The sequence below is a fragment of the Malaclemys terrapin genome, chromosome 6 (genome assembly GCF_027887155.1).
Source record: "Malaclemys terrapin pileata isolate rMalTer1 chromosome 6, rMalTer1.hap1, whole genome shotgun sequence".
Classification (NCBI taxonomy): Eukaryota; Metazoa; Chordata; order Testudines; family Emydidae; genus Malaclemys; species Malaclemys terrapin.
Genome location: NC_071510.1, coordinates 89,852,287 through 89,864,739, shown reverse-complemented (window position 1 = coordinate 89,864,739; position 12,453 = coordinate 89,852,287). Strand labels below are relative to the sequence as shown.

General features: G+C 39.9%; 1 protein-coding gene across 1 annotated transcript in view; it reads left to right on the top strand.

The window, feature by feature from the left end:
- The window catches only part of ARSB (arylsulfatase B), a 111,397-nt gene extending 100,555 nt beyond the window's left edge, over positions 1-10,842 (top strand). Inside the window, exons 7-8 of the mRNA XM_054033085.1 lie at positions 9,856-9,984; positions 10,361-10,842. Of these exons, the coding sequence (XP_053889060.1) occupies positions 9,856-9,984; positions 10,361-10,626 (395 nt within the window). The 3' untranslated portion in view covers positions 10,627-10,842. The remainder of the gene's footprint in view (positions 1-9,855; positions 9,985-10,360) is intronic.
- The last annotated feature ends 1,611 nt before the right edge of the window (positions 10,843-12,453 follow it).

Sequence of the window (12,453 nt, the reverse complement as noted above, 5' to 3'; positions counted from 1 at the left end):
GCCAATCTGAGGTTATGCTAGAACAGAAACAGATCTAAAATAATTGCTTTATTCTCTCTTCCATTAGCTGGTTTGTGATGAAGCTTATAGCCTTTTATGATTATATTTTTCCCTGTCCTATAGTTGCCTGCAGTCATATTGTATGGGAATATTCTATTACTACAAACAGACGTGTAACTGTGGAAAATGGTAATGATTTGCACCTTTTCTCTGAATAAATCCAGTGCACTTTCCAAAGGTGGGTAAATGTTACCATCCCCACTTCATAGATAAAGAAATGGAGGTGTAAGCTTAGTCTGCTTCTGCTTTCCACATTGGACGCCAGTTGTATCTAGATCATTACAAATACAGAAGTTTGTTGTTCAAACACAGTGGCCTGCAGAGACATGGCTCATCCGATAGCCATTTTGGATTAACTCCTTGGATGGGACTCCCTTTCCAAACTAAGTATTAAATTAACTTTATTTCCTCCTACTCCAAAACTATTCTCAAAACTCCCAGATTTATTCCTTACACACTGGAATATGAGCCCACACTGCATAGGAATACAGTGTGCCTCAAGCAATGTTTTTTTGGACCCTCTTACTTATGTGGTTGGGATTTCACAAAATGCCATGTTAGAGAAAACTGTAGTCTTTGATCTCTTGCCATTTAAAAAAAACCCTCCTCTCAGCATGGTTCATTCTCATCATCTTAATCATAGACTGAAGGATAATATTTTAGGTTAGTTTTCCTTTTCTTTCATAGATGTACTGGCTATTTATATCTCAGATCTTTAGGATTCTACCAATTACTTGAGCTAGCCTTATGTTTAGGGGGAGAAAAGGGGTGTAGGGAATAATGAGTCATGTACATTCACTATGTCTCTTGTAAGTGTCTTGTATATACACTGGTATGTGAGAGACTATCCATAGTACATTTTTTTTAAATGAAAACTTTCACTTTTATCTGCTGGCTAATCTTTTTATGACTGAAGATTAGAGAACAAAGTTCAAATTAATATTCTCTATAATTATTTTTATCTTTAATGAATATTCACTTTAATGAATCTATGTTTACAAATTTATATATCTGACTAGATGACAAGGAATTTGAACTTTGGTTCAAAAGAGTTGAAGTTCAGATTATATCTTTTCTGTCCTGTAAATCCACTCGGAATGGGCATTGACTGTTCTGAATTTTTTAATATAAATTGTCACAGCATATTTGTCTGAGATGTTTTGTTTGCCAATTGGAAGTCTAAAGATTGAATCAATTTGAAACAAGTCATAAAGAATATAAACAATAAATGAGGAGAGATTTGAAATTTCCAGCCTGGATAATAAATACCATGTGTAGTGCTTTTCTTCACATTTTCTGGTTCAATTTGTGTCTGACATACTTTTTCTTACACTCCAATTTCACGGTGAAAAGGTCCACAGAAGGGAAATGAAGACTTTTTTACAGGCACAATGAGACAGAGAGAAAAAGAGGTGACACAAACTAGAATTATTGAGCCTGGAAAGAAGCATTAGAGAGGACTTGACTGAGGTATTTAAAGATATAAAAGGTAGTCCCTTTATAACTGGATCAGACCCCTCCTCTCTGTACATCCACTAAATAATATCAGAAGAACCAAGAGGTCACTCAGTTATTTTAAATGGTCAGTAATTTAGAATAATTAGAGGAAATTATGCTTTATGGAGCATATATGATGTGTGTGGAATTACTGAATATCAGAAGTGATACTACCATGAAAAGATACTAAGAGTTAGAGAAGTCTGATCAATAACTATAACTGTACATGCTAAAAGAACACAAATCACACGTCATGTATATGCTGATCACTATAGGTGTCAGGAAGGAATCACTCTCCCTCTTTCCCATTTCGATAAAGCACTGCACACTTGGTTAGATGTACTGGGTTACCCAGAGTGCTGTAAATGGACAGAAGTACATAGAAAGATAAGTTCTCTGTCTGGAAGAGCAACCAAAGCAACCTGAACAAGGCATGGGACAAGAGCACACATGGGACAGTGCAAGGGATTTGAAGTGCGGCTTTGAAGGAGGAAGGGGATGGAGTTTGACACCAAGTGGGATATGGGAAGGTTTTTTTCCCAAGCATAGGGGATGGCATGAAAGATGATGCAAAATCAAGTGAAAGAAGGTAAGAAGGTAAAGTAAGGAGGTTTTGAAGTATTTTCACTGTCCTTTGAAACACAGGGGGAGAGATAGCTCAGTGGTTTGAGCATTGGCCTGCTAAACCCAGGGTTGTGAGCTCAATCCTTGAGGGGGCTATTTAGGGATCTGGGGCAAAAATCTGGGGATTGGTCCTGCTTTGAGCAGGGGATTGGACTAGATCACCTGCTGAGGTCCTTTCCAACCCTGAGATTCTATGATCAGATATTAGTCATTTCTAGTATCAGGGGGTAGCCGTGTTAGTCTGTATCTACAAAAACAACAAAGAGTCTGGTGGCACCTTAAAGACTAACAGATTTATTTGGGCATAAGCTTTCGTGAGTAAAAACCTCACTTCTTCGGATGCATAGAGTGAAAGCTACAGATGCAGGCATTATATACAGACACATGGAGAGCAGGGAGTTACTTCACAAGTGGCGAACCAGTGTTGACAAGGCCAATTCAATCAGGGTGGATGTAGTCCACTCCCAATAATAGATGAGGAGGTGTCAATTCCAGGAGAGGAAAAGCTGCTTCTGTAGTGAGCCAGCCACTCCCAATCCCTATTCAAGCCCAGATTAATGGTGTTGAATTTGCAAATGAATTTTAGTTCTGCTGTTTCTCTTTGAAGTCTGTTTCTGAAGAGTGCTACCAGCACTCCCAGCTATCTTCGAGACACCACCGACTTCCTGAGGAAACTACAGTGCATTGACGTTCTTCCTGAAAACACCATCCTGGCCACCATGGATGTAGAAGCACTTTATACCAATATTCCACATGAGGATGGACTACAAGCTGTCAGGAACAGTATCCCTGATGAGGCCACAGCAAGCCTGGTGGCTGAGCTTTGTGACTTTGTCCTCACCCACAACCACTTCAGATTTGGGGACAACTTATACCTTCAAGTCAGTGGCACTGCCATGGGTACCCGCATGGCCCCACAGTATGCCAACATTTTTATGGCTGACTTAGAACAACGCTTCCTCAGCTCTCGTCCCCTAGTGCCCCTCCTCTACTTGCGCTACATTGATGACATCTTCATCATATGGACCCACGGAAAGGAGGCCCTTGAAGAATTCCACCTGGACTTCAACAATTTCCACCCCACCATCAACCTCAGCCTGGACCAGTCCACACAAGAGATCCACTTCCTGGACACTACAGTACAAATAAGTGATGGTCACATAAACACCACCCTATACCGGAAACCTACTGACCGCTATACGTACCTACATGCCTCCAGCTTCCATCCAAGACACATCATACGATCCATTGTCTACAGCCAAGCCCTAAGATACAACCGAATTTGCTCCAACCCCTCAGACAGAGACAAACACCTACAAGATCTTTATCAAGCATTCGTAAAACTACAATACCCACCTGGGGAAGTGAGGAAACAGATTGACAGAGCAAGACGGGTACCCAGAAATCACCTACTACAGGACAGGCCCAACAAGGACAATAACAGAACACCACTGGCCATCACATACAGCCCCCAGCTAAAACCTCTCCAGCGCATTATCCACGACCTACAACCTATCCTGGAAAATGATCCCTCACTCTCACAGACCTTGGGAGGCAGGCCAGTCCTTGCTTACAGACAACCTCCCAACCTGAAGCAAATACTCACCAGCAACTACACACCACACCACAGAAACACCAACCCAGGAACCTATCCCTGTAGCAAACCTCGTTGCCTACTCTGTCCCCATATCTACTCTGGCAACAGCATCAGAGGACCCAACCACATCAGCCACACCATCAGGGGCTCATTCACCTGCACATCCACTAATGTCATATATGCCATCATGTGCCAGCAATGCCCCTCTGCCATGTACATTGGCCAAACCGGACAGTCCCTCCGCAAAAGAATAAATGGACACAAATCGGACATCAGGAATGGTAACATACACAAGCCAGTAAGTGAACACTTCAATCTCCCTGGTCATTCTATCACAGATTTAAAAGTCACTGTCATTGAACAAAAAAACTTCAGAAACAGACTTCAAAGAGAAACAGCAGAACTAAAATTCATTTGCAAATTCAACACCATTAATCTGGGCTTGAATAGGGATTGGGAGTGGCTGGCTCACTACAGAAGCAGCTTTTCCTCTCCTGGAATTGACACCTCCTCATCTATTATTGGGAGTGGACTACATCCACCCTGATTGAATTGGCCTTGTCAACACTGGTTCGCCACTTGTGAAGTAACTCCCTGCTCTCCATGTGTCTGTATATAATGCCTGCATCTGTAGCTTTCACTCTATGCATCCGAAGAAGTGAGGTTTTTACTCACGAAAGCTTATGCCCAAATAAATCTGTTAGTCTTTAAGGTGCCACCAGACTCTTTGTTGTTTTTGTAGTCATTTCTAGAAGCAGGATGCTTGACTGGATATACCCAAGTGCTTCTTCTGTCTGGCAAATCCTATGTTCTTATAATGACAAATATTAATTATTAGTGGATAATCCTGGTTTTTAATGTAAAATTGTACAAATATAATTAAAATATAATCTAGGGGTCAGTTACATTGGTATTCATAGTAACTCCACTGTCTTTAATGGAGGTACTCTAGATTTATATTGCTGTAAATGAGAATCAAGCCTTGAGTGAATACCTGATTTGTTTCTTGGATTACATGTGTCGATTTACTCCATCCTTCTCTTACCCTTAACTTTTAAAGTTATTTTTATGTTAGCAGTGCTACCACATGCTTTGTGTGAGTTTTGGCTCTGATCTCTTTGGAGAAACTACTTGTACAGGAAATGGGACTGTCTTTTGAGGTTAATTTTAAAATTATGATGCTGCATATGTAATTTTTAAAGATACAGTAAAACCAAAATATTAATATTGAGAAATTCAGTATTCTTATCATCTGTGCAAGGATTTACATCTGCAGTTTCCCCACATGTTAAGACCAATGTACCCAAAAGTCTTTTAGCAAATTCACTTGTGCACATAAAAATGTAGATAAACTATTTTTTTGGTTTGTCCGAAATTGACTGGTTGGCTCACGTGTATGTTATAGGACTGTATAATAGCAAGTTGAATTATGATGTTCCAATCAATTACACTTATAAGCTTTTATAAAAAGAAACACCCGTTCTGGTCATCATTCAGGCTTTTGTTTACATAATTTACTCAATTGTGCTTTTTTTGGACTTCTTAACGCAAGTGTGTGTATTTTGAAATGGTAAAGTAAAATATGAATCATGTTAGTAATTCAACACTTAAATTTTAAAGTGATTAGCATTTTTGGATGCCTGGATTTTTTAATGTACAAGTTGACACTTCTTAAAGGGTCCTAATTTTCACAAGTGCTGAGCACCTGCCCTCTGAAAATCAGGCCCCTTTAAGATCCAGATTAGGTACCCAAAATCATTAGTTACTTTTGAATCTTTAGGCCCAACTGTGTAAAGTGCATCTTATACAGAGACTATGCACAGTAGTAGAAAAAAGATCTAGGGTAAAATTTTCAAAAGTGCATAAGTGGTTTAGAAATCTGTGTCCCATTTACAGAACTGACATAGGCACTTGGGAACCTAAATCCCACTAAGCTCCTAAATTCCTAAATCCATTTTGAAAATAGGATTTAGGCTCCTAAGTCAGTTAAACTAGGGATAAAATTTTCAAAAGTGCCTATCTTTCCTATATAGATAAGCTATTTAAATGCTTTCTTTGGTTACCCATCAAGTATCTACACCAAATATGTTATGACATATGATACCAATATATTTGATGTAGCATTAAATATTAAAAAACAGCAACTTTTGAATGAAACTTCACTTGTTTCTTGTAACAGTGAAAATGCTATAGTGTCATAAATGAGAGGAAATAGTGCTGTTGGAGAATGCTCAGTTGGTGGGCTGTAGAGAAAGAGAGGCTCCTATTTGCAATTAAGATAATTGATGGTAGAGGGAGCATTTTGTATGGAGAAGGTGAGTTGTAGTATTTCACCCTCTCGAGACTGAATTATTGTAACTCCTACGACCTAGATTTGTCAGGCAAAGCCCATCACACTCTAGTCCATCTTGAATACAAACAGTCCTCCATCACTTGAACATGACTAGCAATGATGATACAAGAGTAGATAGCGAGGCTTGGCAGAATTTGATTTTTTTTAATGTTTCTTTTTAAGTGTGATTTTTTTATTTTTACCAATTTTTAGATTTTCACAGTTGCGGTAAATTGAGGGGTCAGGCAATAATTGTTTAATGACAGTAGATGTTGAGATTCAAAATGTTACAGCTTTATAACAGTCAAAACTCAAATGTCAAAATATACAAAGTAAATAGCCTGACCTCAAACTCTGTGTTTTCAAGCTGCATTTTTCTTACTTTGCCTATCTAAATTTCTTTATTATTGATGGAAATATTTTTTGTCTGTTTGTTTGTGTGATGAAATCAACATTTACCAATAAAAAGCTAATCCAAAACTGTACGCCAGTTTCTGACTCCTTGTTTGCATCTTATTCAATTAAATTCAGGGTCTTAGTCCTAATCTTTAAGATTGGGCCTAGGCTACCTGATTGCTGAACTCACTGACCACGCAGCAACCAGAAATGCCTCTGTTGAAAGACTTGGGAGCTGGAGGCAGGGCATTTTCAATGCTGGTCCATCCTAGTATATGGAATACTGTATCAGAAGACATCAGAATAAGGTCTAATTGGACTATTTTCAAAGCTCAGTGCAAAACTTTTTTGAGCAGAAGCTCACCTGCAATAACAGAAGTTGAAGAATTGTGTTGGAGGGGGCAGAGAATATAGTGGAGTGGGAGAAAAAGAGAAAGAAAGACTAATACAGGGAGAAAGATCCAAGTGTAAGGGGACAAACTATAAGATGGCAAGGGTAGAGACCATATCAGATAATATTTATGCTTATCTTAATATTGCATCTGGAGCTTAGATACTGTAGTGCTTAGCATCTGATAAATACACCATAGACAGATCTGTCACATAGCAAATGCTGTTCTGTATGAATACAGTTCTCGCTGTAGCTGCTATTTCTGAAGAGAGTTGACCTGTACTATTTGTGAAACAACATACTGACTGAACAACAGACAATAAAGTTCTTGGCACAAGATAAGAGTCTTACAGTAGATAGATTATGACTGATAGAATTCTGTGTGTGTATAAATTATTCAAAATATTTCAAACAAGTTGTATACAAGTTAATACTTCGTAGATGTATTTGCTAAAAGAGACAAAAAGTTGCACTATTTGAAAGTTCATTTGGACTTGACTAGCAAAACAAAATTACTAATAAAATACTGAACTAAACTAAAATATTTTTGTGTTCTTTAGAAATACACTTACCATAACCTGCAGTGAAAAATAATATATCATTTAATCAGGAGTGAAAGTAACTTAAAGGACTTAGCAGTACGCAGGGCCAGGGTCCTGAGCAGGGGACAGGGCCTCAACCGGAAGGGGGTGGGGCCCCAACTGGAAGAGGCGGGAACTTTAAATCCGGCAGCGGGGCTCTGGCACCGATTTATAGGGCTTGGGGCTCCGCTGCAGGAGCCCCGGGCCCTTTAAATCACCACTGGAGCCCAAGGGCTTCTGGCCACCGCCGCTACCCTGGGGCTCCAGCAGTGGGGCTCTGGTGCCAATTTAAAAGGCCTGGGACACCAGCTGCTGCTGCCCGGAGCCCAGGGCCCTTTTAAATTGCCGGCCTGGGGAAGCTGCCCCCTGCCGGTACGGTCAGCTGTGTACCAGCTCTTGTTGGTACGCCATACCATACCGTACCAACTTACTTTCACCTCTGCATTTAATGGAACTTTGTGTTTGAGCAAAAATTTTATTTTACAAAAGGTATATGTGTTTTTAATTGAGTTTATATCTATATACAGTAACTCCTCACTTAATATTGTAGTTATGTTCCTGAAAAATGCGACTTTAAGCGAAACTATGTTAAGCGAATGCAGTTTCCCCATAAGAATTAATGTAAATAGGGAGGCTTAGGTTCCAGGGAATTTTTTTTTGCCAGACAAAAGGCATTATATACATTTTAAACAATTTTAAACAAGCAATTTAATACAGGTATTAAACAGGCTGGCAGCCCCCTTATTCTCCCCCTCCCCCCACGCCTCCCACCTGCCCACAGACCCCACAGATCAGCGTCTTCCCCCTGCTCCCCCCACCTCCTGCCCGCGGTAATCAGCTGTCTTGCAACATTCAGGAGGCTGGGGGGAGAAGCGAGGATGTGGCACGCAGCCTCCCCGTTCCCTCTCCTGCCCACGGCAATCAGCTGATTTGCGGCGTTCAGGAAGCAGGGGAGGGAGGAGGAGCCTGGGCGCTGCGTCCTCGCTCCTCCTTGTTCCCCCCAGCCTCCTGAACGCCACAAACCATCTGATTGCCGCAGGCAGGAGGCGGGGGGAGCTGGGGAAAGACCCTGAACCACGGGGTCCGCCAGCGGGTGGGAGGTGCTGGGGTGCGGGGAATAGGGGAGCTGATGGGGGACTGCCAGCTGTGGACAAAGCGGGCGGCCAAACGACGTTCTAGCGGAGCATTGCACAACTTCAAACAAGCATGTTCTGTAATGGAGCAGGGACGTAAGATCGAAACAACGTTAAGCGAGAAGACGTTAAGTTCAGAGTTACTGTATCAGTAGATCTATTGATAGATATAAAATCAATTAAGAGTGCATATATCATTTTTTTAAAATAAAATGTATTTTATATTGCCTCGTGTGATTTGCAGGATTTGTTCTCTACTTAATCTCCAGTATTAGGGCTGGTCCACACTAACCCCCCCACTTCTAACTAAGATACGCAACTTCGGCTACGTTATTCACGTCGCTGAAGTTGAACTATCTTAGTTCGAACTTACCGTGGGTCCACACGCGGCAGGCAGGCTCCCCCGTCGACTCCGCGTACTCCTCTCGCGGAGCAGGAGTACCGGTGTCGACGGCGAGCACTTCCGGGATCGATCCCAGAAGATTGATTTTTTACCACCGGACCTGGAGGTAAGTATAGACGTACCCTTACTCTCAGCATCCAGTCTGCCATAACAGTTATACCAGCTGTAACTCACATCCCGCTGATTCTGTTTTGAGCTGTAGATGCAAAAACCAACCACATGAGTCCCTGTGGCTCCCTAATTTGATAGTTTCCAACTCAAATGTTATAATAAAACTACCTCCTGAAAGATGCCACAGCATCAAACTGAGTTATCTTGACATCTCTTCATGTCATTGTTTCTGATCTTATTACAAGAATTCGCTTGTAACACAGGCAGATACATAGCATCAAACTTTTAAAATTTGGGTTCTCAGCTGTAAAAATGCACATGAACAGGCCATTGCATAGGCAAATACTGTATTTGCATTCAAACTGATATTTCCACATGCAGCTACCTGTGTGTACATATAAATATGTTGTTTGCACAAACAATTTATGTGGGCATGCACAGCTTTTGTGGGTATAGTTGAAGAATTGAAATATTAGACAATTATGTTAACAGGTATATAAATAAATATCATGAATGTTAGAAATGGTAATCTTAACTCTGAACCTGTTTTTTTTTTAAGTTTCTGTTCTATATTGTAGAGTAGCCACTTGTACTTATATGGAATACGTGTCTTGCAGAATACGTGTTTGTATTCAATATTGCATTATATTGGTTTGTTTCCTAACAAAATTCTTTAAAAAATCTTGATAACTACGAAATATATCTAAATCTATCTTATTGTTCCATTAAGGTCCTGGTATTGACAACAGGACATCTTCACCACAGGATAATTCTTTTCCATGGGACAATTCAATCTTCAATATATCCATACATGCTGCAATTCGACATGGAAAGTGGAAACTACTAACTGGGTATCCAGGTAATGAAATGATTATTTTTTCCCTAGAGGTTTACCTCCACTGCCAGTTCATCCCATTTCATACGTAATAAGCTTTGCATTTCCATAATTTACTCTCTTTCTCAACTTCCATGATTTACTATGTAATGTAAAAACCAGGAGGGCGGAGCCTCATTTAAAAGTAGGAAAATATTTACAATATATTCCTTGAAGTCATGGTTTTTGAATCTGTGTTTATGTGCTTACATTGCAGTGGAAAAACCGGATTCCTGGAGGCAACTCCAGTTTAATTTCTTTGAAATTAAACAAGTCATATTAAACACCGAATCACAAGTATGAGGCTACTCTTTCCCTGTGTGTCTGAGATCTAATTTCTTATCTGCTCCTATTTCTGTAGGCTGCAGCCACTGGTTCCCACCACCACCTTTGTTCAGTGAGTCAAAGATTCTATCATCTGACCCACCAACAAAGAAACTTTGGCTTTTTGATGTTGTTAAAGATGCTGAGGAAAGAAATGACTTGTCTGAAAAATATCCTGGCATTGTGAAAAAACTGCTCTCCCGGCTGCAGTACTACTATAAACACTCTGTGCCTGTGTTCTACCCTGACGATGACCCCCGTTGTGACCCAGCAGCAACTGGAGCCTGGGGGCCTTGGATGTAGAATACTACATTTGTAGCCTGAAAAATAGAACTGTGGTGGAAATTGCGGACTGAGGGTCCTAGTCACATATTTTGACCTCATTTCTTTTACCCTTTTAACTGTGATTTCATCCCTTGGGTTATTCAATTCTACTTCTTCTTAAGCAGTATTGAGGATCTAATTTCACCCCCTGATTGTACTAGAAACACTGTTAAAATAATAAATCTGTCATTTTGATGTTCTTTGTCAGTGATAAGTCTCTAAAATGGAGGGTTAAAGCTGCTGGCCAGCTGGGAAATATTACTTCACTTGGAAAGTTCTAATGAGTCACAGAGGCAAGGCTATCCAGTTCTTTCATATTTAAAGTCAAATGATTGATATCATGCTTGCCAGTGGCCAAATCTTATAGGAGGCTAACACAGAGGTTAAAAAAAAAAAATAGGAGAAAGAAGCCAGTTTCTGAGTTCAGCTGTCATTACATTTTCTCAGCTTTGCCATACAAATGTGTCCAGTAATGGATGCATTCAGAAGTCTCTAAGTACAAGCCTCCTCCCACTGGGCAACAAAAGATCTAGCTATACACTTGTCCACTGTTGACATATGGTTAGAGCATTGGTTTGATTTAATGCCCACCTTGGCTGTGAGTACCAACTCTTTAGGGCTGTGATAACAGCTTTGTTATCACAGCAGAGACTGCCTTCATCTAATAGTCAGCTTTCGGACATCCCTTCATTTTGCATTGCCTTTTCTAGTTCATTTCTTTCTTGTGCTTCACAGTGCAGTTTTGAATTCTTGTGCAAGATATTCAAGCACTTTTCTTTGCCAGCTAAAGCACAATGTGGAGGTTGCAAGTGATGGTAGTACTGCTTCATCTATCTGGTGGCTTTTGCATCTGCTTCAAAAAGCTCCCACCTTCTGCTAATATCTCTGGAAAACCTTTTCTATTCCCTTCTCTAAGGACATTGCCAGTTATCTGTTTTGTACTGATGTAATGTTTCAAACTGTTTTTTTAGAGACCACTTTTAACTTTTCCATTAAAATTAGAGTTTTAATTTTTAGGTTCTAAGTTTTTTTGTTGAACTGAATGATGTTTCTTTAGTAGTGTGAATATCTAAAAGAATTAAGAGAGGAGAGGAAAAGTATTGCTGTACCCCATATATTTTATTTTTTAGCTGTGTTGGTCCCAGGATATTAGAGAGACAAGGTGGGTGAGGCAATATATTTTATTGGACCAACTTCTGTTGGTGAAAGAGACAAGCTTTCGAGTTCTGTGTAAGCTCAGAAGCTTGTCTCTTCATAAACAGCAGTTGGTCCAATAAAAGACATTACCTCACCCACCTTGTTTCTCTAGTTTTTAGAGATTATTTCCATTTGTTATAATTCATTAATTATACATCTTGGGAAAGAAATAAAATACTTATTAAAAGAAGACTCTGATTGGCTAGCAAAGGTTCCACCTATTTGGCCCTTATTTCCACATTTCAGTCAGGGCTCGTTGGAGAGTTTATCCTTCTGGAGATCATAACACCTCATTAACAGAACACAAGAAAAAGAATCTAAGGTATTTTCATTATTATCACTTTCAAGGTTTTTTTTCAAAGATATCCTTAGGACTCTGACTACAAAAGTGTGTAAGACTAAAAAACTCACTACTTTCAGCTCTCAGACAACAGCCACTTTTGAAATGTACAGATGTCATCCTGACAGCTTTTGAGCTGACTGCAGGGCTGCCATTCACACTCAAGTTACTATGAAAATAGATGATGAATTAATGGGGGAAAAAAACTAAGTTGTTTGAACTTTCTTATCAGTTATGCTATCTAGCCCCTAGTTTAAAAGGATTAAAGA